General features: G+C 44.2%; 1 protein-coding gene across 2 annotated transcripts in view; it reads right to left on the reverse strand.

Moving 5' to 3' along the window:
* The window catches only part of LOC138511597 (interleukin-6 receptor subunit beta-like), a 665,901-nt gene that overhangs the window by 505,327 nt on the left and 132,912 nt on the right, over positions 1 to 27,662 (reverse strand). For both annotated transcript variants that reach the window (XM_069627378.1, XM_069627379.1), the window contains exon 3: positions 24,706 to 24,756. In XM_069627378.1, coding sequence (XP_069483479.1) covers positions 24,706 to 24,756 — 51 coding nt within the window. The remainder of the gene's footprint in view (positions 1 to 24,705; positions 24,757 to 27,662) is intronic.

Below are 27,662 nucleotides of genomic sequence, written 5' to 3' on the forward strand. Positions count from 1 at the left end.
ACCATTTCTGCTCAAGATCCTAGACCGTGCCGCATACTTTCAGATCCAAAATTACTTGGAAACTAATAACTTGCTAGGTCTACGACAATCTGGTTTCCGCCCCAGACACGGGACAGAGACCGCATTATTAGACCTTAAAACTCAAATCGAGGTTCTAAAGGATCAAGGCAAACTAGCAATGCTACTACTTCTCGACCTTTCAGCCGCATTCGATCTGGTCAACCATCAGATCCTGTGCGAGCACCTCCATTCAGCTGCCAACTTCTCTTCCTCGGCTGCGGCTTGGATCAAATCTTTCCTGAGCAACAGATCCATGAGAGTCTTTGCCCCATCCGCAGGCGCGGACCCTTCCCCGATTCACTGTGGCGTTCCTCAGGGATCTTGTGTGTCACCTACACTCTATAACATTTTCACGAAACCACTCGTTGATGTGCTTGACTATCTGGGTGTCCCCTATACTAACTATGCGGACGACACCCAGATACTCATCCCCATCACTGGTGATTATCTAGGTGACACCAAGGCCCTTAACGACGTCTACTTGGTCATCCAAGCCTGGATGGCCCAACATCAGTTGTGCTTGAATGATGACAAGACGGAGCTCCTGATCTTGGGCACTGCACAACGCCTGAGCAGACTAGAGCCGTCCTATCAGTCATTCAACATAGATGGTAATATCATTCGTGTCTCTAAAGATACCAAAACGTTAGGTTTCTACCTTGATGCCACACTCTCATTAACCCGACAAACTAATGCTGTCAGATCTGCGTCTGCATACACATGCAAACTTATCGCAGCTTGCAGACCATTCCTCACTATGCCTAACAGCGTTACGCTAGCGAGAACCCTTATTATGGCTAAAATTGATTACTGCAGTGCTCTTTATCTTGGCACCAGCCAAGAGAACCTGAACAGACTTCAAACGACACAAAACAACGCCATTCGTGCCGCTTTAAACATTCCCCGACACCACCACATCACAGAAACCAGAAGTAAGTTAAATTGGCTACCTGTCAAACAGAGAATTTCACTCAAAACACTCGCCCTTACGCACAAATGCCTAGCCAACAAAGCCCCGATCTACCTTGGTAGTCGACTGTCGCGCCACTCTACCTCCCGACCTCTAAGAACAGCCCAATCCCACTGTCTAGCGATCCCCAGATTTAAATTGCAAAAAGCAGGGGGCTCAAGTTTCCCCGTCTTAGCTTCCAAGTTATGGAACTCCCTCCATGTTTCAATTAGAGCGGAAGACTCTTTCAATACCTTCAAAGCCAATACTAGATCTTGGCTTTTCAACCAGCTTTAAGGCCGGCTTCGCGTTTCTTCCTGACCTACCCTGACTTGCCGACCGCTACTATCACCTATCGGCACTGAAACTACTGTACATATGTATATAAGATCCTCTTGTAAATGTATATAATGATTCTTTGTTATACCTGCATATCGGATCCCATGTGTAAATGTTTAATGATTCTCTGTTATACCTGCATATCTGTAACCTTTTACAAATTGCGCCCTGATGCCTCCGGGCCTGCTGGTTTGCGCGTTATAAATAAATAAATACAAATATAAATACGTGATTCTGTGGCTTTTCTATGAGAACAAAAAGGCAAGCTCAGGCAGTGGTGATTCATACATAAGTATGACGCACAAGTGAAAGTTACTTTTTTGAGCTGGGAGCAGAGTTGTCTTAGGCTTGGAGACCTCAGCTCTGGCCAATCTCCACTGAGGGCCCAGGGGCGAAAAGCCTGCCCAGCTAAAACTGATGGGAACAAATTCACAATGCAACATTTTTTGAATTAGCTCACTGGGAAGAACAGCCAAGCCAGCCCTCTGACAACGGAGGTCCAATCATCAGGGTTTCTATAAGGGAACTACATGTGACCAATCACTCAGCAGCCAATCTCAGAATGAGATAGGTTTCTGGGAGCTGGCACATTTTTTTGATGTCAGCCTGCAGTGTGTTACGAAGCTGGCTTGCAAGCCAGTCTCACTGAGAGTGTGCCTGGATTTTCTTTCTGCACAAATCCCTGTGTATTTGTTTGCTGCCCAGAAATAAATCACAATTTGGAACATGCTGCTTGACTAGACTCTGCTGCATTCCTTTGGGCAAAATGGGAGGTGTTGGGGCCTCCTATACCTGGGACCCCCAGAAGCCTGGTGGGGGGTCCCACTTCTGCCCAACAGTAGCCTGGCCACAGTTCCCAAGCTGAAGGGGGTCCTTGACCCTGGTGTGCAGACCTGGTTCCCTCTTACCAGATACTGTGATGAAGAAGAGTAGCCCGGATGCACTTCCCAAGCTGTAGTGGGTCCCTGACCCCGGTGTGCAGTCCTGGTTCCCTCTCACCAGGTGCTGCGGTGAAGAAGAGTAGCCTGGTTGCACTTCCCAGGATGTAGTGGGACATACAGACTTGGATCACTAACCTGGCAAGTACTGTTTGGACTTTCTATTAAACTCCAATTCTCTTTATTTGGGTGCAACTTTAGTTTTCCTTTCTGTGGGCTTGTTTACTCGCCTAACAAGCCTTAGTACAAGCCCATGTACCTATTTGCTTCTCTTCCACTGCGTTAGGGTCCCAGACCCTCCTTTCCCACCCTTCTGATTCATGCAACCACCTCCTTGAACCTTGAGAGCCTTCTTGGCTACCCGTGTACCTTGTGGTGTGGTTTGCATGAGTGTTGGCTCCCTTGAGGTAGCTGGGCTCATTTGCGGGTCTCGGGTAACTTCCCGGAGCTTCACTTGCTCTATGGCGGCTCCATCTTCTTTCCTTCCAGGACAGGGTGGACTCACACTCTTGCGCTACCTGTGTTTCTGGGGAGCCCAGAGTCTTAGTCCTCAGACTCTCTCTCCCTGTTCTCAACATCCTGATCAGCAACCGCCTGCACGTCGGACTCATCCTTGCTCTTGCGGTTACTCCAGGGAGGGCTTGACGACCTGTCAAGTCCTTCTTTGGTTTTTATCTTGTTTCTTCCAATCAATTGTCACAAATTATTATTATTATTACAAACCACTAGACTGGTAAAAGTGGTTCCAATGGTTGCTTGATATTGCTCTGCACTTCCTCCTGATCTCAGTAGTAAGTGAGTGCTGATGTTGTAACTCACTAAGACTCTTCCTCCTCTCAGTACTCGCTATTTGGACTATCTTAGAAAAGTACATAGGATATGACGGTAGGATTGAAGAGGAGTGAGATGAAGGAAAGGTGGGGTAACTGTGCAAAGGGGGTCCAGGGTCATGTGATTGGTGGGAATACAGCGTTCTCCCAATGTAATCGTCACAGGTCCCAAAGGGGGTTTCCCCTCCTGTGAGATCCCCATGAGATCCACCCGCTGAGTACAACCCGCTGAGTACCACCCCCAGGGGGACTATCGGGTAGTAGCCTCACCTCTCTGGCATCATGGAAAGGGGTTCCACTATGGAACTCAGGGTGTATACACTATCAGAAGGATGATTTACACCACAGAGGTACGTTTTAGGTGTGACTAGAACACCATTAAGGTCTGCTTGGGTGTAGTTGGTATGCCACTAAGGATGGTTTTGGGTGAAGTGTGTACACCACTAATGTATGTTTTCGGTGTAATTAGTACACGATAGGATGCACATATTTGGGTGTAATTAGTACACAACGTATGCAAGTTTTGGGTGTAAGTAGTACACCATGAAGTATTGGACTGTTTGCTATGGTAGTTGTACCAGTGCATGTATGAGAGTTTGGGTGTGGCTTGGTATTCCATTAACATATATTTTATTGTTCCCCTTGGTATGGATTTTTATGTGTTTGATACCTACAATTTTCAGGAGAATGACATGTGTTGTCGTTAAGACACTGGGAGTGGTGCCTGATCACCATCAATCCAAATGGTTTGGAATTGTTTTCATAATGGGAGTTGAAGTTTATGTAGTGTTGCAGTGTTGTTGGGCTCAAGTGATTTGTGCAAGTGTAGTGTGCATCTGAGAAGGTTGTTGTGTAGAGATGGTTGTTGTGTAGTTCAGTAAGAATTATGCAGTTATTATTGACACCAATTATGAGTAGGTGTTTTGATGTTGTATTAGTAGTAGGGTGCTGCAACGCTTAATGAGAAGAGGTTTTGACCTAGGAGCTTTTGAGTGTCTTAGCATTTATTTAGCAGGGGCTTTGACCTAGGAGCTTTTTAATTATCTTGAGTTGTAGATTCAGGGCTTTCTAGCACATTGTGTATGAGTTTAGGTTGGAGTTGACAAAATTAGTTATTCGTGTCTTGGAGTTTTTTGCCAATTGGAGATGTATATTGTCAGGGTTAATGGAGAAAATATAGCACTTTTGTGCATGTAGTTATGTCATGTGTAACAAGGGTGTTAGCATGGTTGTGGCAGACATAGGTTGTGTAGGAAGCAATGCATTGCAGTATAGCCAGCTAGTAGTTGAAATTATTTATATATTTGTAAGGATTTGGGGTGTGGTGCCTGAACGTGGGAGTGACCAACCTTTGTTCGGGTGTTAGGTGAGGGTACATGCAGACATGGGATTGGTTTCCAGTGTTTGTGTGTTGTAACATGCTCCTGTCTTGCAGTGGAGTTTATTTTGTGTGATCTTTGTCTGGTGAATTACTTTTCTTTGTTCTTCCTTTTTATTGTTTCTTAGGGAGAAGTGGGTGTGCTGGTGATATGGCCTGTGCTTGGAGGTATGGTTTGTGGTTGTGATTTGGTTTGTTGTTTGGAGGTATGGTCTTGTGGTGTTCTCAGGACTGGTTTTGGGGGATAAGCAGGACACGAGTTTCAGCTGTGCGACAAGTGTGGCAGACCTGGGCTGGGGTGTGGCAGGCCCTGGTGGAAGGAGGATAGGTTATCTTTAGATGGTTATGAGTGTGGGTAGGTGTTATGCTTATGTGTAAGCAGGTTTATGCACTTGTGTGGGCAGGTAGGGCCCGGGTGTGGTAGGCCCAAGGTCCTGAAGTGGCAGGCCGGGGCAAGAGGAGGTTTAGGTTTCTTTTGATTGCAAGCTTTCCTTTGTGCATTGTTGTCAGTAAGGTTTTGTTTCTGAGTGGTGGTTTAAGGTTGAGTGCTGGTTGGTTCTTGCGTTTTGTTAGGGAAGGAGGTGCGTGGTATCTTGCATGCGTGTGAGCCAGATACTGCTGCGAGAATGATGAATGGAATGTAGAATGTGTGTAGCTGGAGGTTCTCTGAGTGACAGTTGGGGGACTTCAGCATGGGACTGAGAGCAGGAAGGATGTGTGCTCCCTCTGTTCTGATCTGAGCTCAACTGTAACTGAAGAAATAAAGTACATATTTTTCTGTTTGTACGTAACATCTCCTGCGTGGTTCCTGCGTTATGTCCCCATGATGAATACTACAGAAGACATAAACACTGTATTTTTCAAATCCAAGAGCTACACACCTTTCTTTGATTTGATAGCCCTTTTGCATCAAAGAAAAAATAGATACTATGTTTCAGGTCAATTACTAAACCCAAGAACCCTTGTGTACAATAGGAGGGGCTAAATAAAAGTTCAACATCCAGGACGTGAAAGACATTATCAGAGCACTACGTTTTGGAAAATCTCTATGCCCTGACAGGTTCACCTAAGAGATCTACAAAACACATACAGAAGAATTATTGCCACAACTTTGAAAAGTGTACAGGCAGACCATTTATGCTGCTGGTTTTCTAGATTTCATGAAGTAAGCACATGCCATGATCTTACCCAAAGAAGGAAAGTACAGGACAGACAGTGCCAACAGTCGCACAATATCAATACTGAACAGTGATAGTAAAGTCTTGAGCAAAATTCTGGAATGAAATGATCCAAGTATTCAACAGATGACTAACTGATAGAGGCTTATCCAAGTGGGATTTGGCTGCAAAAAATATTCTAAGATAGATAAACAAATCCCTGAGGTCCATAGATCAGACATTTCTTCTGTGGTTCTTCTAAGCATAGACTTTCAAAAAAGCATTTTATAATGCTTCAATCTGATTTTGCCGAAGATTTTTTATTCATGGCATTTTTTACCAAAACATTTTTTACCGAAAAAATACTGCTTTATTTTTTATTTATTTGGGAGGCACACCCCCAAACCCCAATTTCCTAATGTTTTTAACCCATAAAAAAACTCCCCACCTGTTTTAACCTCTTAACATCCCATATACATATTTACAAATAAATTTGATATTTATACGGTAAAAATGTTTCATTAAAAAAAGCCTTGAATAAAAGAACCTCAGTAAAATCACTGGATTACCTTTAGAACCTGAACTGGCAATAGTTCTTAAGGGTGTTCATGGAAGTTAACAGTGGTGAAAGGTTTTGTAAACCACTGCTGACTTCACATGATGGCTCAATTCACTATTAGAATGCTATCTGTAAATAATAACATCAGAATGGACCAAGGGAGCAATGGCCACTATCAAAAGCACTGTTTGTTTTGAAATTGGAGCACCTAGTAATTAATATTCAAAATAACCAAAACATGAAAGGCATCAGATTATGGAGTATTGGGGAAATGCTCCAGATGCATGTGGGTAGCATAATTATCATGATTGGTTCACCAGAATGCTCACATCATTCACTTGGAGACAAGGCATGAGTTTAAAACCTTTAGTGGAAATTATATCAAAATAACTAAATTTAATTTCATGCCCCTAAGTAGTGAAACTCTGAGACATGATTTACAAAAATGGTTGATGATATGGATGGATGTCCACCCAGTCAACCTAAGGATCTAAATCTTTGAAAACATCAAGACAATGTTAGGTGCCAAGTTCTCCTCTCCCATATATAGAGACATTGACATATGGAAACAAATTATCCTGTATTTTGGGGTGAAAATCTGCATAATAAAGATGTCTAACAAGAGTTATATAAATTGGAGAGCAGATGCAGAAATGTAGAGAAAACAAACATCAAAATCAATTTCAAACTTGAGATTTTATCTGCCAATCTTTAAACTACTACAAGCAGGTTATTGTATGAAGGTTGAGAAAGGTGATCTGGTGCACCAAAATGAACTGACATGGAAATGTTCATGCTAGGGGATAACACCTGATGCTCATAACAGTTTTTAACATCTGCAAGAAAAGCAAGAAAAGAAACTGAAAATAAATATATCCTTCCCAGATCACACAAGCCTACGGGAGAACCAACTTATAAAGGCTGATGGCAGGTCTATGTCCTGTTCAACCTGGCTAGTGAAAGGACTATGGCAACAGAACCATGTATAGGATAACTAATCTATGGCACATTTTTGGGCTTTAAAATTTAGTTTTGATGTCTCACCTGGGGAATTATAGAACTGATTTAGTTATGCAATTTTTATGAAAGCTTTAAACACATTTCCATGTGTCCTGACAATCTTTCAAAAGTATTTTTATCAGAAAATGTCAGGCAACAGTCCCCTTTGTAGCACTGCTCTAAATTGAGAAACACAAATGGTCACATCCCTCTAACAAAACGTATGCCACACTGGGAACAGGAATTGAACTTTAAAAAAAATAAATTTGGGTTTTCATATCCTGCTTTATTCCGGAGTCCAGACTTTAAGTACAGAACCGAGTATTGAACTTGTCCTTATATTGATGTCGTTGTTGTTCGCGAGCCCATGCTTGGGTGAGACGTGGACGATAATTAGAGGTGTGACCCCGTTTTGGGCGACACAGCTGTCGTTGATGGTTTCTTCGACGACTGCTTATTCATGGACACCGAGCCCTTGCGGCTTTCTGGTTTCTTTTGAGAGTGAGACTGAGATCGCTGGGCCGCATGGCTTTGGCTCGTCGACGATTTTGCCTCAACTTGGTAGATTGAGTTTTCTGCATTTTCCCAAGTCGCTCTTCTGACCTGGATTTATGGCTGGATGGCGGCCACTTACCAGAGGGAGTGGTAGCTCTCCCACCCCTTGAAGAGCCTTCTTTTGATACAGGGTAAGACCCCTCGTTCAGCCAACAGATTAGGTACCGCTTTCTGTTTTTGAGGGTTTTTTGAGAGAAACCCTGACAGATCTCGCAGTCCTCAGACAAGTGATTTGGGTACAGGCAGTATATGCAGTCTAGATGTCTGTCCCTTTCATAGACATTTTTAGGCTGCATGTACCACAAGCTCTAAACAAGGATTTTTTAGACACTGTGGTTTCCATGTTCGTTGCCGATGCCCTCTAAGGGTCGTCGCCTGCTTCCGTATTCATTGTTTTGTTGAAAAGTTCATTTTGTTTGAAAAGTTGAATTTCATTTTTCAGGGTGGAGAAGATTTCTCTCTGAAGAGAACAACACATGGATTCCTATCCTATCAGCTAAGAAGACAGTTACAATCTGAGGGGAAGCTGCTGTGGCGGAGCTATGCAGTCGACTTCCTAATGGTAGGGACCAAAAGCACCCACAACGATGTTGTTAGGACACTCAAGGTGTCAAACATTTTTCCTTACGAAAGGTATCAAAATATAAGTAACCAGGGACTCCCAGCCTGATGACGGGGAATATTCACAACATATGAATCTATGAAAGATCCAATGCTGGTGAAGATATATATTCTGTCCATCTTTAGTTATTAGTTCTATCTGTAGGTTCAATTAGAAGTAGAATTTGGACTGTGGACATTTGATTTGGACTTTTGATGACAGATAAGCACCCTTAGTTAGTGTGGTTAGGTAGGGATCATTCCCTTAGCGATAGGGCAAGTTAGGTGCTTTTCTATTATTTCAATAAAAAGCCCAAGTAATGTTCAATGTATGTCCCACTCCTTCTTCTGGTCTTCCACAAATCCTAATCACATTTGACTGTGTGTTTCTACTACTAGTCCCGGGCCTTGCAATCCGGATCTCTCCATATGTTTTGGACTGTGGCTTCTATGATCCCTCACCATGTTAGCTGAGGCTGAGAAATAGTCCAAAACATCTGGCGAAAAGTTGCAGACACCTGCCCTAGGAGTTTTATGACATCTTTCATTTGTTTCAATACATCAATAAAATTGTTCTTTTTGTATTTCCCCTTGTTTGTGACTAATTCTTCTTATTTATGTGAACTTGACAGAAACATGCCTCTGTTAGTGTCCCTTTGCGGAATGCAAGAAAGGATGGGGTGCATCAATGTGTGAATCAATTTGTTTGTCCTACTCTTCATTTGTATTGTCTAGTGTAACTTCTCCCTTAGAAAGGAATTGAAAATTTGAAGTGGGCAAGAAATTTGGGGGAGAAAAAAGTGGGTGGAGGAAGAGGTGCTTTACTTCTTATTGGACGAGGATGTTAATTGCCAGGTGGTGGTCTCGGAGGAGAATAGTGTGCCTGTTATGGTTCTGGAACTTATAAATGCCAGATGCCACAGCTAGAGCAGGTGTTATCTGATGTGAGAGAGTTATTGCGGACTGCAAAAGATCAAGAGATGCCGGGACCTGAAATTCCATAGTAAACCCTCCCACAGCCAGTGCCACCAGCATTACATCACATAAGCTAGAAAGTGAGGAAAAGAAAGAGAACCGGCAAACTAACAGCTGCCCGCTGGTGGTTGAAGGTGCACAAACGCTTGTCCGTACAGACAAGAATCCACAGCCGGTGAGCAGCAGGGTCTAAACAGCTGGGGGTAACCCTGAGGGGAACTTTATTTACCATGCAGGTGCTCGGTCATCATCCCCATAAATGAATAAGGACATGAGACTTCCCTCGCCACCTTTGATTCACCACGGGAAGCCTGTGCAGAGAAAGTGGGCTGGGCTTCGCCCCTATTTAAGATGTGTGTACTTTATATACACATCGCCGATGGTAAAGACAGAATCAGATTGGCCAAGGACAGTCATCGACTCCCAGCAGAGATAGGGAGGATTTAAGCAGGAGACAGGAAGCCTGAAGTGTGGGTTATTCAGGTAAGGCCATCAATAAGTGTGGAAAACTACCAAGAGATCAGCAGGAGGTAGAAAGGAGGGGTGGAGTGTGGAGGTGTTTATTGGAGACGGTGCAGTATTGGCTTTCTGAATGCAAGGATACTGCAGTGTGAGTGTGTGTTTGAGTGGCAGAGGTGGCTAGGAGGGAAGGGTAAGGAGTGTTTGTGAAGCACTTCTTTACAAAGTGAAAGGAGTGGGAGTAGTGGTTGGAGGGCAGGGCATTGGGTGGAGGGCAGAATAGTTGTTTGAAAGGAGAGTAGTGGGAGGAGGGGAGTTGTATTTGGATGAGGGCATAGTAGTGTGGAGGTGCTCGTAGTAGTGCAGAGGTGAATCAGTGGTAGTACAGAGGTTGGAGTAGTAGCGGCGCAGAGGAGGAAGGAGTGTGTGGAGGAATAGAATACGAATAAGGAGGGGCACTATTAAAAGGCAGAGGTGAGTTGTAGGAGTGAAAAATATGAGGGATAGAAGTGTGGTGGGAGGAGGAAGGAGGAAGAGGCAAAGAGTAAGGAGTAAGGACAAAGTTGAGAGTGGGCATGACTTAACTGAACTAATTCCATTGGAGTAAGTGCAAGGCACTGTCCAAACCTCCCTTATTCCACTAACCCTTTGCTAGAGTATGGACAGTTAGGAAGTCCCCGAGGGAGTCTAGACTGGCTGTTTTTAGATCAACATCTATAGTCCAAGTCAGATTGAGACAGTGGGGGTCAACATTCAACAGAACTAATCCAGGTTATGGATGCCCAGGTTAGGGAGGAGGGATAGCCTAAGGACCTACAAACTATGAGCAATGAACTGCCCTTGAGTGATTCTTGTGCCATATGTGACATTAGTGAGACTGCTTGAACAACATACTTATTTAGTTCTGTGAATTTGCCTTCTTGTCGACACTTGTGGCCTGGGGGAAGATAGGGCGTCTTTAAAATCAACTGTTTTTATTCTTTGAGGAAAAGCACAAGAAAGCAGATAATGCCATAGAACATAAAAATGCACCAAAGGTAATTTATTGCAGTTGAAACATGTTTATGGCTGTTGTACTCCTGTTATTAGTAGGGCTGGAGTTGCCAAAGTAATGCTCATTTTTGAAGCTCACATTTCACAGGGAGAGCTGTAAGAAGCCTAGGGCACTACTGTGTGTTCTATAGGAAACTTGCTTCATTCATTCTCATGATTGTAAAAGAGTAGGAGTAGGACTCAAGGACAGGACAGTGGTAGCAGAAATGCAAATGGCTTCTAGTCAGTCATCACCACTGTGGCCCCTAAAGTTATTACACAACAGCAGCACCATACTCTGGGTTGTGTGAAGGCATCATGACGTAAGACACAGACAGCAGACTTACATTTCAAACAAAAGATATGCATTAACTTAAATGTCAGGATGGATGAAGGCCTAACTTGCCCTGTACTGAGGTGGGATTTCCCTACCTGAACAAAACTAAGGAAAGTCTGAGTCAAAGAGTTCAACTTAAAAGTCTGTCTGTGTCCAAAACCTATACTTGTCCTCAAAACCTAATCTAAACAAGGTGTAGGGATATCAAACACAGAAGAAACAGTGTTCAACTCAAGGTTATGAGCTCACTCCAGCTCCCAGCTTTCTTTTCAACTCCTCCTTCCCCAAGCATAAGAAAGTTCCATGAAAAAGGCTCACAATTATCTTTCTCCAGTTCAAGGTGTTCTAGTTCAGAATCACTTATTGGGGTTCTCTTCCCCAAGTTTCTAGTAACACAGTTCAAAGCAACACAGTTCAGAACAAAAGGGGTCTTGAGACTCTGTTCTCGAGACAAGAAGTGTGGTCCCTTTTAAGTCTAAGGCGTTCCTTCCCCAAGATTTCAACTCCACCACTTATACTTGGTGAAGTCTTTCCAAAAAGTCTCAACAAAACACTAGGTCAACTTGACCCTCTTCCTGGCTCGCCTCATCCGTTCATATGCAGTGGTTTCTTTAGGCTGTTGCTCTGTGTCCTTATATTTCACCATTCAGGGCTCTCTGGTCTCAGCACAGTTGTTAGACTGCAAGGTCCACCCATTACAAGTCGCACAACCAGGGCCCTGGGACTCCTCAGCACATACACTGCTTCCTTGGCACTTGCTCCTGTACACCAAGTCACCTTCACTTAGGTCCTTTCGTCAGCCTCTTGGCTTTATGTCTAGTCTTGCACTCTGTTGGCTCCTCCTTATTAGCTTTGTGGTCCTGCCACCACATGTCATAAACCTCCTGCGAAGCTGTGGCTTTGCCGCACTGCAATTACTCATAAAAGTTCACTGTGTGGCTCCCTTTAGCCTTTGATGTATTTAACTTCAGGTTTTAAGTTAAATCCTTGTGCAACATACATTTAGTATTGTTTACTTTCAGTTCAGTATTCAATGTGCACTGGTGTTGCTTAATTGAAAGATCTCATTCAGTTCGGTATTTAATAGGCACTTATTTGCTTCAAGGTTAAGTTTACACTTAGTTTGGCATTCAACATGTTTTATAGGCATTTATTTGCTTCATGGTTAACTTTTTATTTAGTTCGGTATTCAACATGCATTTATTTGTGTCAAAGTTAAGTTTCCATTTAGTTCAGTATTCAATATGCATGTATTAGATTTAAAGTTTCCCATTTGTTCGGTATTCAATGATATGATATGATATGATATGGCGTTTATAACGTGCCTATACACCAAGTGTTTCAAGGCGCGACGAGGCAAGTGGGGGGAACAGAGGGAGGACAGACAACGATCCTACTAGGCCAGGTGCCATTCACATCGTGCAAGTGCAAGGGAAGGGGGAAAGGAAAAGTGCGCAGGAGGAAGGGAGAGGGGAAAGTGCAGTACATGGGAAAGTGGAATAAATAAGATTAATAAGACAAATAAAAACAGCCAGCTAGTGGCAAGTGCAAGGAAGTGCAGACGTAAGTGCTGGTAGGGGGACTGAAGGGATACAGAAAAACGGTCCTCAAGTGCAGGGGTTGCCAGGGAGGCAGTGCAGGTGGGCAATTGACTGGGCCTGGGCCAGAGACCAGAAAGGGTGGCTAGGTAACCAGTGCAGTTTCAGTCAGGAATTCAGCAGGGGAGGGGAGGAGAGAAAGCAGAAGCAAAGAGGAAGGTTTTGAGGTGATGGTTCTCCTCGAGTTTCAGGGAGGCAGGAAGGCTGTTCCAGAGGGAGGCCCCTGCCGAAGAGAGTGATCTGCCACCAACTCGTTGCTTGGAGAAGCGACTGAACTTGAGGGAGTTGGAGACAGATGAGCGAAGAGCACGAGAAGGAAGATATTTAGGGAGAGAGAGTTGAAGGTATTGCGGCCCCAGACCCCAGAAGGTCTTGTGTACAATGCAGAGGGTTTTGAACTTAATCCATGCAGCCACTGGGAGCCAGTGCAGAGATTTCAGTCCTGGAGAGATACAATCCCTGGGCTTGAGGCCAAGGACAAGTCTTGCAGTCCTGTTCTGGATAAGTTGTAGAGGGCGGAGAGTGGAGGCAGGCAGATTTAGATAGAGGCTGTTACAGTAGTTCAGTTTAGAGAGGACCAGGGCTCTGGAGACAGAGAGCTTCTGGGGGCAGGAGAGGACAGGAAGAATACCTCTAAGGAGGTGCAGCTGGAAGTGTGACTTCTTAGAGACATAAGAGATGTGAGGGGAGAAGGAGAGTGCAGAGTCGAAGATGACCCCGAGGATTTTAGCCTTGCAGGTGGGAGTGGGAGGAGGGCCAAGAGAGGCCGGCCAGAGAGCTGTAGGGAAGGAGGGAGTGGGTGTGCTGATGAGTAGAATCTCAGTATTACTGGCATTAAGGCAGAGGTCGTTGGCGGCACTCCATTCCTGGATGGCAGACAGACAGTCAGAGATGACGGAAGGAGAGGAGGAGGAAGCCGAGGGTAGCCTGAAAATGAGCTGGGTATCATCCGCATAGCACTGAAAGTTGGGACAGAGAGCAGTGATGCGGTGGGCAGGGAGTGCCAGGTATTGGTTGAACAGCCAGGGAGAGAGGTTAGATCCCTTGGGAACACCACAGGTAGAGAAAAAGATGTCGGAGATGAAGGACCCAAGTTAGACCCGGGAGGATCGATCAGAGAGGAAAGGAGTCAGCCACGCCAGAGCCTGGCCAGTGATACCCAGGTTATCACAGAGATGGTTGAGCAGGATGGCATGTTTGACAGTGTCAAAGGCAGAAGATAGATCAAGCAAGATAAGAACGCCATGGGTGTTAGAGTCAAGGTTGGAGAGCAGGTCTTCACGGATGTTCAGGAGAGCAGTTTCCGTGCTTCTGGCAGCTCTGAAGCAAGACTGATGGTCATGAAGACAACCAACAGATTCAGTGTGGAGATTGAGCTGGGAGATGGCCAGCTTCTCCAGGTGCTTGCCCAGGAAGGGAGTGATGGAGATTGGGCAATAGTTAGCCGGGCAGGAGGGGTCAGCAGAGGGTTTCTTAAGAAGAGGGTGCAGCCCAGGGATCGTATCTCTCCAGGACTGAAATCTCTGCACTGGCTCCCAGTGGCTGCGAGGATTAAGTTCAAAACCCTCTGCATTGTCCACAAGGCCTGCTGGGGCCTGGGGCCGAATTACCTCTCTTCCTAAATATCTTCCTTCTTGACCTCTTTGTTCTTCCAGCTCCAACTCCCTCAGGGTCAGTCGCTTCTCCAAGCAACGAGTTGGTGGTAGATCTCTCTCTTCGGCAGGGGCCTCTCCGGTTCCAGAAGCACCTCAAAACCTTCCTCTTTGCTTCTGCTTTCACTCCCCATCTCCCCTGTTGATTCTCCTGACAGATACTGCACTGGATACCTGGCCTCCCTTCTGATATTGGGCCCAGGCCTGCCAGTTGCCCACCTGCACTGCCCCCCTGGCAGCCCCTGCACCTGGGGACTGTTTTATGTATCCTTACAGTCCCCCTACCAGTACTTATGTTCTGCACTTACCATACACTTGCCACTTGCTGGCTGTTTTTATTTATCTTATTTATTGTACTATCCCTTGTACTGCACTTCCCCCTCTCCCTTCCCCCTCGCACTTTTCCCTTTCCCCCTTCCCATGCACCTGCGCGATCTGAATGACACCTGGCCTAGTAGGATCGTTGTCTGTCTTCCCTTTGTTCCCCCTCCCTTGCCTCGTCGTGCCTTGAAACACTTGTGTATAGGCGCGTTATATATACCATATCATATCATATCATATCATATCATATCATATCACATCATATCACAAGAGTGCTTCAGGGGGGAAGGGAAGACTCCAGTGGTGAAGGAGTGGTTGCAGAAATCTGCCATGACAAGAGCCAGGGAGTCGATGTGATCCTTGATAGTTCTGGAGGAACAGGGGTGAACCTGTTTCGACGAGACTTTCATAGTCTCGGGCTTGTCTAGAAACCTTGTCTGGAGAGAAAAGGGGAAAGGCAGAGAAGGAGGGGGCAGAGGTGGCTGCAGAAGGGTCAGAGGAAGAGCAGGGAATAGCGGGAGGGGGATAAGAGGAGGAGAGTGAGGACAGGATGTACTGAGTTTTTGAGATGAAGTGAGAAGCCAGTGCCATGCAGAGGGCCTGGGAAGGGACAGGAGAGGTAGGGACTGCGGCAGGATTGGCCAATTCCTTGCAATACACGGACTGCTATTTACTTACAGTCCTCCAGGAGTACCCCAGTGTTTAAACACTTTCTCGACACTCACCAGACTTTTACATGTCTTCCCGGCGGTTCCTGCAACTTCCTCTTGACTCCTGAAGTCGGGAAACCCGCCGGCGTGAGCCCTGCTTGCCTGCCGTGTCCTTCTCTCTCTGCATGCTGGGTCCAAGGCTGCTTCCTTGATGCTGGCGGCATCCTCTCTGCACTGGGCTTTTCCTCAGCAGCTCCTGCTAGTCCCACCTGGAGGTGGAGGTTCCCAGACCTGAGGAAAACATACAGCCCACTTGTTTCAAGGTCTTTCAAGGGCTCCCCCGAGCAGGTGCGGCATTCAGGCTTTTGATGTCAAAAGGCACCCACGGTGGTGGGCTAAATGCGCCCCTCTGCCGCGGGTGCCTTTGTCAAAAGGCGCCATTAGCCCCCCACCACGGCAGCTCAGGGGAGTCTTACAAGGACTTCCCCGAGCTGGCGTAGCGGGAGAAGGCGCTGCATGCAGGCTTTTGATGTAAAAGGCGCATACGGCAGTGGGCTAAATGCGCCCCTCTGCCATCGGTGCCTTTGACAAAAGGTGCCATTAGCCCCCCACAACGCCAGCTCGGAGGAGTCTTTCAAGGACTTCCCCGAGCTGGCATGGAGGCAGAAGCCGTGGCGGGCGCCTCATTGTCATAGAATGCATCCGCGGTGGCGGGCTCATTCAATGACAATGGGCTGCTGACGTGCCCTATTCCTATCATTACCTCCTCGCCTGACTATTTTTGAAACTTTCAGATTCCTACAGATTTTTGGTCACAGAATGTTGGCATATATGCATCTGCAGCCTCTTGACAGGCTGCAGGTGTGGATGCCCAGTTAGCCCTGCCTGACCATAATTAAAGGGACATGTCTGACCCTTACAGCTCCTAGAAGGCCTCTTCTTCGTCCCAGTAGCAACGTGGTGAAAAGGTGAAATCTTCACTGCTCTTAGTGGTCTCTTCTTCGTCCCAGTACTGTCAGGTGTTACATGTGGAAAAATGAGGGGACTGGCTTATAATGTCCCATAAAGGTTGGGGCAGGGTTAGGTTGGTCGTCAATAGGGAAAGGAGGATACCATGTCTCACCCAAGGGCTTCCCACTCCCGATCCTCAAGGACCCTCCACCCAAGTGATCCTCCCTCACTTCTTCACCCCCACAGTCAGGTTCCAATAGCAATGGCCTTTCCCTGGCCACCTGTGCAGAGGCCTATACGGGAGTAGGAGTGAGAATACCCTCCAGTTCCTCACAGTTGACAGTACAGACTGGGGGGTTATGAGTATGAGTAAAATGTGTGTCAATGTACTTTTTACTGTCTTACTGTACCAAACACCATGATACCCCTGGGTTTGGGCATTACATACATGTTATAAATACAAAATAAATACATAAATATGGTTATTGCCTTCTTCTGGGAGTGCTGCAATACAGGTATTCTAGGTTATCACAGGCATGTGCATTTTGTTGCATCACATAACACCACATAGATGTGGAACGCAACTTGGATCTAGACTTTCCCCAGTAAGCAGTTTTATTGCACCGAGAGTGGTGGCGAGAAACTAATAGCTTTTGTCCAGTAGCTTGAGGAACTTCTACACTTTTGGGTTTCATTGCTGGAGCAAGAAGACCTGTCCCCTACACTCTACTGGCCACAATGGTGTTTATGGCATTGGTGGAGATGGTGCTGAGGCTGCAACACACGCCCTCCTTGCACTTTCAGAGGTTGTCTTTGAAAGGCCTTGTACAAAAGCGAAAGAGTAGATTTGTCCATCCCTTCTATCTATCTAACAATGGCATTGCTATCTGCCTTCTATTCCTTTGCATCAGTGATTTCCAAAATCATGCTTTGCGCCTGGACTCAGATGTGTTAGCACTTTTATCTTGGTTTTCTTTATCATCATTATCCTACAAGTTATCATCAGTGGGTGTAGGGGGTGGTGGAAGAGAACATATGCCATCCTGCACTCCTGAACTTGTTTTTCCTGCTCATCAATAGATACACTGTTGCTCCGATCCCCCACCTGCCCCAGACACTCTGGGCTGAAACCCCTTCGGATGCCCTAGTCTCCCCCTTTATGCTCTCTGGACATGTCGGTGGCACTCAAAATGGTCCTGTCCCCATAGCCACACACAGATTATACACAGCAGACTCAATTACAGCCAAGTAATTCACTCTTATGCTATCACAGCCTGTGTACATCCACTGAATGCAATCTCCTATTGCTTTACAATAAATATGTCCTTTTCTCTGCAACTAGTGTTGAGCCTGGCCACTAAAAGACACCACAGAGTTACAGCCACTAAATGTAATCTCTTCTCTGAAATAATTCTAAGATTTGCTATTTACAAATTTACAATTTACAGCAAAATGTATTTGGTAATGCCACTTAACGACGGCACAATGAATTAAAGCAACTTAATACAATTGGTATTGCCTAAAAAGAATTCTAAGATGTGTAATCCAGATGTGTTACCCACAACTTCACAACTTCTGTCCCAAGTATTTTGTCTGGCCACTAAAGGATAGAGCATTAATTTACAGGCACTTCCTACCAATACAAATAAGATCTTTTCTCTGTAACTACTATGTGCTCTGTCCACAAGGAGAGAATACACCCAGTTACAGCCACTGCATGCACTCCCATGTCTAAACATAATTCTTAAATGTGTTATTCTCAACTTTGCAACTAACAAAATACATTTTGTCTGGCCATTAAGAGGTGGATGGTGCACTGATGTACATGTGTTCAATACAATGGCTTGTATTTTGGTCTGGCAACAGAATGACACCATACTAAGTTACAGCCACTGACTCATCCTGTGTGCTCAAAAACATTCTTAAACAGGAACATGCTGCAACAAATATTTTGTCAGGCCACTAAAAAAGTGTCATATTGATTTACAGCGACTTCATGAAATTTAAGGCATTACCTGCTTCCAAACAATTCTGTAATGTTCTCCTCACACTGACATGAAATGTCAAATATGCATTCATGTCATGTAATATAAAGCGGAGTCAGCAGAATTGACCAAAATATCCTATCCAACTTCAATTTCCGACCACATCCTTAGCTAAATCCAAATTCAATTTTCGACCTCTTCCTCAACCAAATCATATTAATTTTCTAGGTATCACTCATCTAAAGCATATTTCTTCAATACTCTATGAACCCCATATTTTCAATGTATCCTTCATCTAAAGCCTATTGCCTCAAATACTCTATGAACCCTCAACCTTTCTCTCTGCATAAGATGATCATGAAAGTCTGAAACTGAAATCCAACCATGATTGCCCCTCTTTAGACTATATATAAATATGATAGATATACATAACAATTGTGTCCAGGCTTACCGCTGACCCATGCATCAGCAGCAAAGGGTGATGGGCCATTTAGATTAGGTCATGATTGGTCATTATAGAAAAAAGTAAAATACCTGTAAATGATATGGTTCGGATATGGTTTGTTTTTGAATATCTGGCAAACCATTTCTTGTTTACGATAGAGGAAACTCATGAATGGCACATCATTACATGTAGTGGATGCCTAACCACATGCACCAAAGCATGTAAGCACTACATAGCCTGCTGCATTTCAGACTGACGATAGCTTTGTAGAACATATTGTATATTTCATAAATTAAACATCTTCAGATCATCTCAAAACTAAAAACAATAGTCAGGAATGCACTGACATCTAGAGTGTATGTACATCAAAAAATACTTAAAGGTTTTGAATCAGGTCATATCGCTAAGGAGGTTTGTTAACTTGTACAGTGGATATATCCTCCTTTTAACATACAGAATTAGCAAAATATTTGTTACCAAATTTAGTATTAGAAGTAGGTGATACAAATATACCCTCTTAATTGTGAGTTAGTCATTCATTAGGAATGTTAGTAATATATTGTTCAATTATGTGGACATTACAATGTTATTGCACCTACATTTGATATTTATTTTCTTCTTAGCGTTTTTCCAATTAGATGTGATAGATAACTCAGGTACAACAATACATGTAAAATTAAAAGGCATTTTATCTGTATTGCAAAGATGACCATCGGCTGCCTTTCTGACATTGGGCCTCATTCCGAGTGCGGCGGTTAGGGGTTAACGGCATCGGTAAGGATGCCGGTGCCGTTAACCCCTTACCACTGCATTCCGAGGTCCCTTAGCGGGAACCGCTAAAGGACCATGGAGCTAATAACGTACCCGTAATTAACGTCCTACAAGGTTGGAATGACCCGGTAAGTCCCCATTCGGGGAACCCGGACCCGAGTTTGGAGGCAGCCATGCCGCAAATAGCGGCATGGCTACCTCCAAACTCATAATGAGGCCCATTGAGTAGTATGTTAACTTCAAAAACATTTTACAAAACAGTGCTAAATGCATTTTGTTTTACCCTTTTGCCACTTGTTTTTACCCATATTTTATGTTTTGTGTTTCATTAAGACCATTACGCATGCAGTGATTTCACTTAATCCATTTCTTTATAATTAAGACTTAACTTTACCTCAATATTAATTTTTTACAACATTACTAATCGAAAAGTCTGATATCAAGTTAATAATCTTGATGCTACATATAAACGAATGTATCCATATATTGTATTTATTGGTTAACTTCTATGGAGCCAATAAAGTCGTAGTTTTATAATAGGTCTTAGCTTTTTCTCATTTTTAGTTGTTCCTTGAAAAGCAATATTATTTGTCACGGCACATCCTGTTAAGATCACGTATTCACCCAAATGAAGTCATGTTAACAAAATGTTCTATACTGTCTTTGATGTGCGATGACTCCATGCTTTGTATTCATACCTGTATTACTTCTTTTATGGTTTAAGATACATTGGTGGATGTTCTGATATATATGTATTTAAAAGGTGTTGTTAGTTGATACCAGGTGGTCAAATAAATCATTTGCTTACCAAGAGCTGTGGATTATAATCCCAGATTGCCACCTCAACCAAATTGTGTCACTCTGGGGGAATTGTTTATCGCTCTATGCTTTAGTAATTTGTATGTGAACACACCGAGAGATGTTTTACAGTGTCTGATATAGCAGAAAGCTCTCACACACTCATGTTCATCTGCCATTGAGAAAGCAGATCCATTTAAATAAGCCATTCGTATTTTGTAAACTGCAAATAGGTATGGTGTAAATCCCTGAAAAATCACATTCGTATTAGGGAGGGACTGTTATGAAAATGGATAGAGTCTCTGAGAATCCCAGAAGCACATACTTGGGTCACTAGCACTGGTTCCTATTTAGATTTCACTTTGGTGTAGTGAGCAATAGAGGTTTGTTTCAGTTCATCCAAAAGCATTAAAATCAGTGACAAAGAAAGCAAAAGGCCACAGTGCAGCCATGGACCAGAATGTTAACCAATATGTGGCAGCAGATGGGGTGGCCTTCGTGCATATGGCAGTGGATACTTACACCCTCAATGAAGAGATTGAGGAATGGGAAAATTCCAGTCATCTGTGCTGAGATAACTGCACACATTCCAATGATTGTGGCATGCAGAATGGATGCTTGTGTGTGCATACATCACACGCGTGGGGTACCACTAGATGTAGATTCCGAGGAGATCAGGATCAGTAAACTTGTACTCAGTGTCCCTGGCCATACTGCATCAGCTCAAGACAGGGGCGATTCCACAGTTTGCACTAGGGAGGGGGAAGATATAAAATTGCATATGCTACTGTACAGCCCCAGCGTACAATACAATTTGAACATGCTTGCAGAAACAAATTGAGGACATCTTGCTAGCAAGCAGTAATTCCTTGCACTACTTTCTGGGGGCTTCTCTAATTCATCAGAATGATGCTGTAAAATGCATTCTACTTGAGTCTCCTTCAAACAGTAAAATATAAGGCTTAGGTTAATTTACATGACAGCTATTAATATTGCTATGGAGATTACACACCGTAGACTGACAAATTGAGAACTCAGAGAATAAACACCTGGAAGTGGTGCACAGCAGACCAATTATGAGGATGAAGGCCTTGTGAAAGGTAAACAAAAAACAAGATGTCAGCAGAGTCTACTTGAAGAATTGAACATACTTGAATTTCTCTGGTGTCCTAGAAGTTATCTATGAGAACACAATCATAGAGAGAGAGTCATCACCAACCTCTTGGATTACAGCCTACTGATGAGCAGCAACATGCCCCTAGAAAGCCAAGCTGCCCGTGAGGGCCCCGTTACGTGCCACATGTGCAGCCTTACCAGGTAGAAAGATAGAGCTGAAAATAGAAATGAAGATGAAACAGCTGAGGCAAGATATCCTATGCTATGGATTAATAAGGTACTGCAACCTTTGTGGTAACATAGAATTGATCTATGTCCTAATCTTAAACATCAGAAACTATATTAAAAGAAACATAACATTGTTCATTTAACAGAAATGTGTTCAGACACAGTGATTTTTTGTCAAGGCATGAATTGCATAATGGAAGTACTGTACTTTGTTGACATCCCATAAGACAGCATGGGTTTTCAAGTTCTACTTTTGAATAACCTGCTATGTTAAGGTGAAATGAGGACATCTACCACCACATAATGAAACCCAGGCTTTGCAGTAGATGGATCACCCACTACAACGGCAGGGACAATTGCCTGACAGTAACCATGGTTCCTACTCCGTGGAGTTACTCTAGATGGCATACGCGGGTGTCAGGTGATTGGTGGAGCAACATGCAATTCTCTGCTGGGGATTTCGGAGAGACCTCGCTCACTTCTGCCAAGTGGCACAGAAGCAGTTGGTGTGTGCCTCATGCAGTAGGGCCCCGCCTCCCATCCCTGCCAGAACTGCCACTGAAATCCATATTACAGTAAAACTTAAGCACAGAGAAACACTGCAGTGCAGATGGTGCAGGGAGAAACACTGCAGTAATGGGTGAGCAGGGAGAAACACCACAGTGAAGGTGGAGCAGGGAGAAACACTGCAGTACAGATGGTGTAGGGAGAAACACTGCTGTAAAGGTTGAGCAGGGAGAAACACTGCACTAAATGTAGAGCAGGTAGAAACACTGAAGTGAAGGTGGTGCAGGGAGAAACACTGCAGTAAAGGTTGAGCAGGTAGAAACACTGCAGTACAGATGGTGGAGGAGAAACACTGCAGTAAAGGTTGAGCAGGGACACACACTGCACTAAATGTGGAGCAGATAGAAACACTGCAGTGAAGGTGGCGCAGGAAGAAACACTGCAGTAAAGGTGGAGCAGGTAGTAACACTACAGTACAGATGGTGCAGGGAGAAACGCTGCATTAAAGGTTGAGCAGGGAGAAACACGGCCGTGAATGTGGAGCAGGTATAAATACTGCAGTGAAGGTGGCACAAGGAGAAACACTGCAGTAAAGGTGGAGCAGGTAGAAACACTACAGTACAGATGGTGCAGGGAGAAACACTGCAGTAAAGGTTGAGCAGGGAGAAACACTGCAGTGAATGTGGAGCAGGTATAAACACTGCAGTAAAGGTTGAGCAGGGAGAAACACTGCAGTGAAGGTGGAGCAGGCAGACACACTGCAGTGCTGATGGTTCAGGGAGAAACACTGCAGTAAGGGTTGAGCAGGGAGAAACATTGCACTAAAGGTGGTGCAGGGAGAAACACTGTAGTAAAGGTCGAGCTGGTAGAAACTGCAGTGAAGGTGGTGCATGGAGAAACATTGCAGATGGTGCAAGGAGAAACACTGCAGTAAAGGTTGAGCAGGGAGAAACACTGCAGTAAATGTGGAGCAGAGAGAAACACGCAGTAATGGGTGAGCAGGGAGAAACACCACAGTGAAGGTGGAGCAGGGAGAAACACTGCAGTACAGATGGTGTAGGGAGAAACACTGCTGTAAAGGTTGAGCAGGGAGAAACACTGCACTAAATGTAGAGCAGGTAGAAACACTGCAGTGAAGGTGGTGCAGGGAGAAACACTGCAGTAAAGGTTGAGCAGGTAGAAACACTGCAGTACAGATGGTGGAGGAGAAACACTGCAGTAAAGGTTGAGCAGGGACACACACTGCACTAAATGTGGAGCAGATAGAAACACTGCAGTGAAGGTGGCGCAGGAAGAAACACTGCAGTAAAGGTGGAGCAGGTAGTAACACTACAGTACAGATGGTGCAGGGAGAAACGCTGCATTAAAGGTTGAGCAGGGAGAAACACGGCAGTGAATGTGGAGCAGGTATAAATACTGCAGTGAAGGTGGCACAAGGAGAAACACTGCAGTAAAGGTGGAGCAGGTAGAAACACTACAGTACAGATGGTGCAGGGAGAAACACTGCAGCAAAGGTTGAGCAGGGAGAAACACTGCAGTGAATGTGGAGCAGGTATAAACACTGCAGTAAAGGTTGAGCAGGGAGAAACACTACAGTGAAGGTGGAGCAGGCAGACACACTGCAGTGCTGATGGTTCAGGGAGAAACACTGCAGTAAGGGTTGAGCAGGGAGAAACATTGCACTAAAGGTGGTGCAGGGAGAAACACTGTAGTAAAGGTCGAGCTGGTAGAAACTGCAGTGAAGGTGGTGCATGGAGAAACATTGCAGATGGTGCAAGGAGAAACACTGCAGTAAATGTGGAGCAGAGAGAAACACGCAGTGCAGATGGTTTAGGGAGAAAGACTGCAGTAAAGGTTGAGCAGGGAGAAACAATGCACTAAAGGTGGAGCAGGTAGAAACACTGCAGTGAAGGTGGCACAGGGAGAAACACTGCAGTAAAGGTGGCGCAGAGACAACACAGCTCTGGTTAATCCACAAGTTGGTTTTAACTTTGGCTGTGTTTCAGGGGTGGGGAGGGGTGGAAATCTTGGCCTCCCCGAGACCCAGCCAGGTTTTGGGGAAACATTGGGATCACAGCCTCCACACACACGGTCGGGGGGCTGCACATGGCCCCTGTCTTATTCGTTAGCTAATTCCGGCCTAATATTCCATTGGTTTTAGTTATGTGCTCTGCCACTCTGCTCTAATCATCCTGTAACCAAAATGAGCATTATGTAAAGGGGTGGTGCTTTATCAAATTGTGAGTGGTCACAACTGGCCTTTTTAACAATTCTGATGGTCAGGTGCAATTTGTGCTGGTAGATTGTTGTGCCTTTTCAAGGCTGCGAAAATGGTTTGTGAATGGCCACATTGTCAACAATCTTAGGCATCCCTTATTATTGTCTGAGATCAGCATTCACTCAAGTGACGTGAAAGCTATGGCAAAATAAACACATCTTTGTAAAATCATTTTCTTCATCGGGGGGCACGTTATATAATATGCAAACAATGGAAATCAAAGCGTGATGTCATTTACCTGGGGAGATTTTGCATTCTTCAAGACTGCACTCTGAACAAACAGAAGGACCTGGGATCAAGAAAAGCAAGACGGGTTTAATAACATCCTAATGTTTGGTATCTGGAAATATGAAATCCGCTTTTTGACAATGATCTGAAAAATCGTCCTTTAATGCTGAGCACAATCGTCTGCAATAGTGTTTCCATTCAGCTATGTATAATGATTTGCTCTCTTACTGGGTCTTGCTACTTATTTTTCGGGATTTCGTATTTAAGGATTTACAAAGAACAAGGTTCACTTTAGGACATCTTGGCACTGCTGAGGACTGTGAGATGAGACAGTATGGGGGGAAGAGGAATGCAGTTATTTAGATTGAGTGAGGGCATTGCCATGTTTTCAATGCTTTTCTGTTGATCGCCTTGTTCAATTATGTTCGATGGGAGATAGTTCTAGAGGCTGCATGCCTGAACTGAGTAAAAATACCCAAAGGGGAAACTCAAAAGCTGTTGGGAAGGAATGAGTACAATAAGTAACAACAAGAAGGTTTGTCCCCCAAATGAACCATTCAAAAACCTGATGAAGTTTAAGTTATTTAAACACACAATGAATGAAGCCGCAAGCAATTGTGGGCTAAGTCAGAACAAATTAATGTGAATTAATGTGACATAAGATGAATATTTAATAAACAAATTATAATATTTTATTTTATTTTGGACAAATGATTCGTCCATACGACAAGAGTATTCAATAACTCGTACAAAACATACATAGAGCAAAGTGTGGGGTTCACCTCTCATCACTAAATGGTAAAAGCCATTTTGATTTGAAACATTTTCTCGCGGCGAGGAGATGAACAAACGCTCGTGATTCCCATGTGAGGTGAGCTAATGATACCAGCGGACTGATTACCCATCTAGTGATGGTCAGGATCAATTACCATAGATAGACAACTGATGAATATCTTTGTTTTCAGAATATTTTCAGAAGGATTACCATTGGATTATCGCATATACTTGGACAAGCTACCACTAGGATCACCTATAACCTGCACAGGCTTCAGCTAATCAACATGTGGTGAGTTGGATTCACCACTTGAATATTACATATTGCTTGAGGTAACCATTACATGTTACTACAGTCGATTGAATATCTACAGCCATGATACTTCCTTTTTATTTTTAGATCTGACGTGAAATCAGAATGCACACAAAAGGGCGTGATTATATTGACTGCCATTAAAACCTTTGTGTGGAAGTGCATTATCGTCACTCTTGAACAAGGATCTAGCGATTAGTAGGACACTACTTGCACAGGTAACTTTTCCTAATCTCCCTTTAACATAAGTTGGACACATTGTGAATATAGATTGATTTTACCAAGATAGTAGACCAACTACACATAGGTGTTTACACAGTCTTTCTGAATAGTTTTTTTAGGACATCCAACACCTAAGCATGTGAGGATAGAGTCTGATTTGATTCTAAAGGAATCTAAAGGAAGATACATATTTTTATGGAGAGTACACCCAGGTGATTTTGTGCTACGGATTTAAGGATCATGACAGATAATGATTGTGGATGGAATGTAGTATCTAAATTCCTTTATCTATTAATTGTATCTAAACAAATTCAAAGAAGTGGATAAACAACTCTTGAATAAGGGGTTAAATTACCCCGAAACGCATAGAGTGGAATACATAAGGATTACTCTAGCAACATATGGATATAGGATTGTGAACTCTATCATATGTGTACATCAACAAGAATCTTATATATTCAATTTTTTATCTGTAATAAATTCACTTATGAAGTTTGATAATAGAGATCATTTTCTCTAAAAAACAATTTCTTTTGGTTAAAGTTTGAAATTTGAAAGTTGTCAATGATTAAGGTTGATTGAATATGAAATTGTGAATTTGGGGACAACAAATTGAAACGATTGCATTCATCTTGAGTAAAAAAAGGTTTTCACATAAAGTGGGTCAGAAAGTATTTTATTTGTTATAATTCAACAACAATTTAAACATTGATTGTGTATACAGATAACAATTGGGTGTGCAGTGGACGGGAGAGATCCACAAGATTGTGGACATCTGCTGTTTTTACATATATCTGAGCTCAAGACATGCTTGTAGATCTCAAGTAAACTATCATCCACTGAAAATGTGGCACTTACGCTGCTCACCCAAGACGCTTCAGGGAACGGCATGCCTGGCGGCAAGAGCAGTGATACATACCTGCAGTCCGAGAGGAGTGCGGCAGCAATGGCCCAGTGTCAGCAGTGAGCAAGGAGGCTCAGATGGGAGTGGCGACAGGTCCAGATACTGCACGGTCAGGCTGTGAGTTTGAGGTGCGCACAATCTGAGCTGTGTGGGGGGCCACACCGGCATTGCTATTCAACTGGGGCCTAGTGCTCATAACCCAGTTGAGCACGCTTCTGGTTGTGTGCCACATGCCTGAGGTGAGAAAGGAACACAGATACTGGCCCGGCGTAGCACATTTCACCAGGAGCTAACAATAAGCAGTCCAAGATGGAGGCTTCACTGGTGGCACTACGTGCTGCAGAACGGAGCCAGAGTTGATCGACGGGGAAAAGCTGTGTGTTGGCAAGACAGAGTTCTGCCTGGGGGACCGTGCTGGGACTCCGGCAGTGGCAAACCCGCTGCTAAGATCCTAATATCTTGACCGGGCAAACAGGAAAAGTGTTTGAGAGCGAGTGCTGAGCACATCTGAAACTCTGTTCACGATTGGTCACCAGTAATGCAGAAATTGGCTGCAGCAGAACAGTCACAGGGTGAGATGAGACCTATAACTGTGTGGGGATTGGGACACAGCATGGCTGGCGCCTGACTCAGGGATCAGTGTATTGAGATTGTCACCTCTACCATGAAGTGGGTGAACATGGAACGCAGATCTTGAGTTGTGGATCCAGGGGCTGCACCACAGTCACTATCAAGTAGAGGAGTACAGATCCAG

The sequence above is a fragment of the Ambystoma mexicanum genome, chromosome 6p (genome assembly GCF_040938575.1).
Source record: "Ambystoma mexicanum isolate Mex_15411 chromosome 6p, UKY_AmexF1_1, whole genome shotgun sequence".
Classification (NCBI taxonomy): domain Eukaryota; kingdom Metazoa; phylum Chordata; class Amphibia; order Caudata; family Ambystomatidae; genus Ambystoma; species Ambystoma mexicanum.